General features: G+C 34.5%; 1 protein-coding gene across 3 annotated transcripts; it reads left to right on the forward strand.

The window, feature by feature from the left end:
* Nucleotides 1–2,215: 2,215 nt before the first annotated feature.
* Nucleotides 2,216–6,524, forward strand: LOC142543610 (DNA replication complex GINS protein PSF3-like). 3 transcript variants are annotated; one of them, XM_075650969.1, is made up of 7 exons: nt 2,216–2,337; nt 3,340–3,445; nt 3,530–3,601; nt 3,680–3,780; nt 4,203–4,301; nt 5,883–6,022; nt 6,155–6,524. In XM_075650969.1, exons 2-7 carry the CDS (start codon nt 3,401–3,403, stop codon nt 6,259–6,261), a joined length of 564 nt encoding a protein of 187 aa, XP_075507084.1. In that variant the 5' UTR covers nt 2,216–2,337; nt 3,340–3,400; the 3' UTR covers nt 6,262–6,524. The 3 variants fall into 3 exon arrangements, with proteins under 3 accessions (XP_075507084.1, XP_075507086.1, XP_075507085.1); XM_075650971.1 differs by having other exon boundaries at nt 2,238–2,336; nt 3,399–3,445; XM_075650970.1 differs by lacking the exon at nt 2,216–2,337 and adding an exon at nt 2,693–2,815.
* The last annotated feature ends 721 nt before the right edge of the window (nt 6,525–7,245 follow it).

Consider the following 7,245-nt stretch of genomic DNA (forward strand, 5'->3'; position numbering starts at 1 on the left):
ACCTGATAAAATATAAATGTTGGGTTAGCAAGATCACGAACTTACGTTTGTTTTCCATTCGAGATCATATGGATAGTATTTGAGTTATAAGTTGTAAAGTCAAAGATTGCACACGTTTCAACTATTGTAAGATAAAGTGATAATATAAATATTAAGATTCGGGGGCTACACATTGATTCTTCTATGCCGAATATTTATTATTTTTTTTTCATTTTGCATATCATCGATAATATAAATTTGTTTCACATCTATGTTATTTTATTAATGTGTTGATCTCTAGTTTTATTTATTTTTTTGAAAATCTTAGTTTTTTCTTAACTACGGTGAAACGGAACAGTTATTGGTTAATGATCAAATACAAAAATGCTATTTGGTGCGAATGATGAATAAAAAAAAAAAGTTACATATATATATTATTCAGTCATTCAGGTATGTTGATTTATCAACTTTATATTACGTATGATCTACCACCTCGTCTCACAACTTAAACAATGACTATTATAAGTTTATATAGAAATTTTATTTTGTGAAAAGGTGTATTTCTACAACACATGATACTTATACTTGAGAATTCGTTTTTGGAAAATATTTAGAAGTCAGTAGAACCCAAATAATGTGTATTTTAATAAATTATTTGTATTAGTTTGATGTTTTTGGACCCCAATTATTCCATAACAGGGAATGAAATATTTATTACATTTTATGTAATGTTTCATGCTAAAGAAACATATTATAATGTAATTCAACCGTAAATTTCACTGTTGACAATGTAAAAACAATATTATTAAAATTATTAATCATATGCATTAATGTTGTTGGGTGCAATAATTGTATCTGTTTGATAGAGCGATCGAACCGTGATGCTTGAGCTGCTGTGCATTTTAAAAGATTTGAGTTGCACCAATACCACTAGCTATAGCTTTTGGTAAAGCGGTAAGCACTCGGTCCTACAATTGATATCAGAGCCAAAGTAACGAGTTCGATTCCATTGATTGCAAGGAGTGCAATTATTGAGAGATAGATTGTTGGGTGCAATAATTGTCTCTGCTTGGTAGAGCGATCGAACATTGGTGTTTGAGCTGCTGTGCGGTTTAAAAGATTTGAGTTGCACCATTACCACTAGCTACAACTTTTGGTAAAGCGGTAAGCACTCGATCCTACAATTGATATCAGAGTCAAGGTCACGAGTTCGATTCTCATTGATTGCAAGGAGTGCAATTATTGGGAGGAAAATTGTTGGGTGCAATAATTGTCTCTGCTTGGTAGAGCGATCGAACTTTGGTGTTTGAGTTGCTGTGCGGTTTAAAAATTTGAGTTGCACCATTACTACTAGCTATAGCTTTTGGTAAAACGGTAAGTACTCGATTCTAACAAAAATTATAATTATAATATAAAATATAGCAGATGATTTTGTTCTCGATAACGCGACACCGAAGAAGAGCCACTTGCTCTCATCTTATCCCAAGAAATTGACAGGATCATGCACTCATCTCTCAACGGACCTCTCTTGAAAAGGATCGATCACACCAACAATGGAGCTTAGTTACATGTGAAATTTCATAAATAAATTTATAGTTTATTTTTTGAAATAATAACTTTTCTACAATATATGATACATAATCGCTACAATATGGGAAAATCACAATTTTAACTTGTATGTTTGTATTTTTTGATTTCAATAAAATATTTTATCGAATTTCAGTTTTAATATATTATCTTCATTTTTTTCATTGTAGAGCTGGCGTATACAATGTCACGTTAGCTAAAATATAATATCAAATTGAAAACGAAATGGCTTTTTTTCTCTCTAAATGGTCCACCCATGGTTGAATGTGGTTATATGAAGAATCGACCAAATCAAATTAACTTGATATCAAAGACTGATTTCATATTAGTTCCATTATTTTTTCATTGTAATTGTATAATAAGCTTGATTAATTAAAAACATAATTTATTATGACGAGTTTAAGATTATGGTCTAATTGAGACCGGACTTGTAGGCTGTAGCCCAGTGGTCTCACACGTCAGATTAGCTGGCTCCCCTCCCTGGGTTCGATTCTCCTCTCCCCGCGTGTGTTGTAATCAAAAAAAGATCGTGTTATAATGAGCCACCTAAAACGCAGCCCATTTAATGGTAGCCCATTTACATTTGAAGGCCCAACTAAATTCCGTTAATATCCCGTTAGCCCAACAACTCAAAAACCGCGCTCGATTTCTTTTCTTTTTAAATACAATACCGCGCGAGCTTTCCCAAATCCACAGTTTCTGAGAAAACCTCTTTAACACGTCCACCGCCGGTCACCGCTGCCGAAGCCTTGTTTCTACGAAGCATTGCAGGTTTAATTTGATGTTATAAAACTAAATTTACTTAAGAGATTTTCAACCTTCTTAAAGTCAAGAAAGAGTACGAATTATGTTGATAAATCACATCAGGCGTGATATTTGTTTCGTTTTACTTTTTTTTTTTCCGAGCTATAATCAGTCATTTGCTCATGCTTCTGTTCGTGTTTTCAAAACCCAATTGAATTTTGTGATTTTGTTTTTGAATTTCTAATTTTTGGATTGTTTGTTTGCTTTAACCTATCTTTTTCCGTGCGTTTTAAGAACAGATATTTGTGCTGTATTAATTTGGGCTTCTTTTTTTGTGCATTCTATTAAAACATGCAGTATGCGTTGTATATACTAATGACAGTGAGATCATATCGACGAATAGAAGGATTATTTTTTGGCACGATCGCGTTGGCTTCACATGCAATTGTGGAGTGACGAACCCACATGGCATAGGTTCAACTCTTGAGTTTTTCGCCTAATATAGGTACTCTTCTTGGGAGTGGTACAGTTTATCTGGGGAACGATCAGGGCAGCATCGATCCTCGATGAGTGAAATATGCGCTGAAATCTGAATATCAACTGATGAGGAATATCATTATAGTGGCTCACTGTGGCTGTCATGGGCATCAGTGGCTTAAGGAGTGGGCAAAAGTCGCCTCCCATAGAGAGTCCATTGTCGTGTGGCTGATAAACTTGTGACGGTTTTCCACTTAAAAGACTAGTTGTTTAGGTTTATGCTCTAATATTTAGCTTATAGCCGAACATTGATGCTCATTGTTGGCAGGTGATGGCAGTACTATCAGACCAATTTCAATATTTTTTGTTATTTTAGTGTAAAACCAGCACTAAACAGAGTAATGGGTCAGAGATGACTTTAGAAATCAAATTTATGCTTCACAACTCTAGTTTTACAATCATCATCAAACTTTGTTTCTTCTACAAGCACATACATTTTTGTGTCTCTTCACTCTTGTGGTGATTTTTGTGTTCAAATTTGGCTGTCTGTAGATTAAAGTGACTGGTGATGGTGGATCTTTTTAGTTACTGAGGACTGATATTTTTTCTCCGAATGGCAAGTTATTATGATGTTGATGATATATTGGCTGAAGAAGAGGTAAACTTAAACTCGATCACTTTAACCTTAAAATTTTTTTGGTCGGTGCTTATGCTTTTGTTCCTTTTTTGTCTCTCATTTTAGCTTGTTCCATCTGTATTTCAACATTCTGCAAACGGAGTTGGGATTTTTGACTCGAGCGACTGTACAAATATGGTATATTATTTCTGAAATTTGGTGATAATAGTACCAGGCACTTCATCTAATTTTCAAGTTCGTTTTTCCTGATGTCAGGTTGAAGCTGCTTCCCGAGTAGAACTGCCATTTTGGCTTGTCCGTGAATTGTACTTGAAACATCTTATATCCATTAGGCTTCCTCCATCTTTTGACAAAGAGTAATATCATCCTTATTATGTTTGTGCTTTATACCATATATCCTTGATAAACTGAACCTTATACCATTTCTATATCCTTGGTTAACTGAACGAAGTCCTTGTTTCCATATAAAAGAGTTGTTTATTTGTTTTCATTGTAATGAGATTGTGAGCAACAGAAATGCGAGCTGAATAAATTTTTTTTCGGGGATTATGGTGAGTGACATGAAAGTTCTGAAATTTTATGAAAGAGCAGTAGAGTTTGTTCTCTTCAGTTTTTGAATTTAATCCTCTGTTTCTTTGATGATTACAGCGATTTTACTTCAGCCCGTTGTAATTTTTTTATGACGTATTAAAGTTCCATTGTCAATTTGGTTGAGCTTGTTTATGTTATTTATTTCTTTTGGTATTTTATTTTTGTTGATTTGTTTCTTTTTCGTTAGATCCAAAACAAGGGAAGAAATAGGGGCAGATGCTGCGCATGTGGATCTCAGAAGTCGGTGTCCTTATTTTTATTCATTAGGATGCAAGATTGCACCGCTGTAAGTTCCTTTTACTCCCTTTGCTTATTTTTACTATGATTCGGGTTGGAGTATTTCCTTTTGAACAAGTTATTTGACCTATTGGGATACTTAAAGTTACAAGAATTAGGTGCAAGCGCCCTTGAAAACTCCTCCTTCTTTTATCTCAAGTTAATTTTTTAAAGACGGGTGCCAAATAAGCTTTTAAGAGTACATTATGTTGAAGCAGTTTTGTAACTCTGTTGAACAAAAGTAAATAACAAGCTTCATTTGCTAGCACCATCCTCTTCTTTTATCTCAAATTAATTTTTTAAGTACAGGTGCCAAATAAGCTTTCAAGAGGACAGAACGTTGAAGCAGTTTTCTAACTCTGTTGAACACAAGTAATTGTATATTCTTTACCAATATACATCATATAATCAACTCGAACTTGAGCTCAAGCTGAAACTCGGTTCAGGCTTGATTGGTGCTCGAGAAAATCAATGTTATACGGTTTATCAAGCTTGAGCTATAGTCACGAATAATTACTTGCTCTGATCGCAGTTCTGGAAAATCTCCGTTTGACCAAGCTCGAGTAGTGGATTTTCTTCCGAGTCGAGCTCAAGTAGGTGCTACTTAAGCTCAATTAGGATAATCTGCACCTCTATTCTACGCTCTCATCTCATGGTGTAGCGCACCTTACTTGGATATTGTGCACATCTAGGGAATGAATTTTACATCGGCTTAGATTAACCGGAGTTTACATAAAATTCAATCTTATCATTTGGCTTAGTGAGAACCAAAATAACTAAACTGAAACAACCACACTGGAAAGAGACATTCCAAAAAAATGTGTTTTTGGGTAAGAGAACCATATGAAACAAGACTAACCAAAGTAACTAGTATTTCCTTAATTTTACCTTTATGTTAGTATGCTGCTTCTTCCTCCTATTCTTTCTTAAATCATAAACTTGGACTGATGCCTTATATCCCTTCTGAAATCCTCCTTTATTGACCCTGCTTGGCTGTTGGCATCACCCTTGTTGAGACTGCACTGGTTGCTGTGGAGCTTTTTCAGAAGTTTGGATCCAGATGTCTTTATTAATGTATTTTTAGTGCTCTTTAAGGCAAGATAATTTCTTATTTAGTGATCCTTGTCCTGCACACGTAAGCATGTTGATGTTAAATCTAAGCATCTAACAAATCTTACCTTGACTTTGCCATTGATCAATAATGCTTTTTGAATTTATTTAACTGCTTCCCCTGATGATAAAGATTATGCTTCTAGTCCGTTTTTCAATGGGAAAGCACGTTTTCTGGTAATTTCAATTGTAGAGTTTAGCGACTCTTATTACATAATTGTAATTACTAATTAGAGTCCTTCCAAATTGTATGTTCAGTTGCTAAGCCTTTAGGTTGTTTTGTTCCATTTTCCATTAAAGTACCGATACGGTTAAGGATTCTTTCGTCTGATTCCAATGGCATAAAGAAATTTTGATAGTAGGTGATAGATTAGAGAGTAATATGTAAAGAAAGAAATTCTTATGATGTCTCTTTAGACGTATCAATTGCAAAACTTTTGTGGCTAGAAATGATCTAATCTTGACGTCTAATGATGACCAGTGTTGGTGACAAAACCATTGGGCCATTTCTTCTTGTTGCATTTCGAATGAGATACAAGGAAGTCTTGATCAAGGCGCATACTTCAACATTGACAGTGGCTCCCAAATACATGTCGCTTCTTACTAATGAAGAAACCAAATGTGAGTTCATCGAACCTTTGTTGCTTCATACTGAGCGTATTCTGAGTCCGGTGAAGACTTCATTTCTCGTTGTATTTTCAATAAAAGGATTTTATCTTACGGGCGTGTTCATGGTTGTTCATTCTTAAGTAGTATATGAGGCTGGTCAATCTTCAATTGCTGCATTTAAAAAGTGGCGGATGGGTGGGCCAAGATTCGAGGTGGCGCCCGTTCTTTGGAGGAAGAGGAAACTAACCTGATATGGCCCTCGTAAACAAACCACTGTATGCATTTAGAGAATTCAGAATTGCGGACAGAAGAAAATTGGTAAAATGATTGCAACATTAAACTGGGATACAATTATTTGTTGACATCAGTTAATGTTATGCACGAGTTATCTTGAGTCGTTGGAACATCAAATTCTGTTGTATGGAACTGTGTAATGCAAGCGTTATCCATGGAAAACCTTATTTGTGTTAAATTTTTACGCTGAACGTTTATGGATGAACCAAATACCTCGAGATGCTTGTGAGCTTTAATATTGTGGTTGCTACTTGTTAGTGGGTTTCGAAGTCTCTGTGGGAACAGATGCTTGTGAAATTTGTTGCACCTGAAATTCTTGAATTTTGATGGAGACGTGCACACATTTTATTCAAAAGAGAGCGTTCTACTGAAAATTAGTGAAAATATAAGTTACTTTTCCAAGTGGTCAAATCTAAAAAACAATCTATTACCAATAAGTTCTCAAACCCGTTAATTGTTAATCTTTTATGTGTGTATATAAATGTATATATAAAGTCAATTTTGATATGATGTCTATCAACTGTGTCCATCTTTATATGTACAAAATTATACATCCACCAAGTAATCGTCACATCAATGATGAACATATAAATGAACAAAACATCACACCAATATTGTATATAGGTTTATATGGTCCACATTTAGCTGTTTCAAAGTGATTGCCATTCCAATTGCGTATTGCCCATGATTCATTTCATTGATATGGAAATGGACTAATCAATTTACTGAAAGCCCGTGTCATCCAACCAACTTTAGATTCATTTGATTTTAAAATTTGGTTATTTCCCTAACTTATTATTTTAATTGATGGACCTTGGGAACGATGGGCGAATCATAATTTATACAGAAATAAAAATATCAAGGTCTTTATGTGTGTATATATATAATAAATTAAAATAAAATAAAATTTATCTTCCTGTCACTGCTGGTCGGCCGAACAG

Source organism: Primulina tabacum, chromosome 4, assembly GCF_025594145.1.
Source record: "Primulina tabacum isolate GXHZ01 chromosome 4, ASM2559414v2, whole genome shotgun sequence".
Lineage (NCBI taxonomy): Eukaryota > Viridiplantae > Streptophyta > Magnoliopsida > Lamiales > Gesneriaceae > Primulina > Primulina tabacum.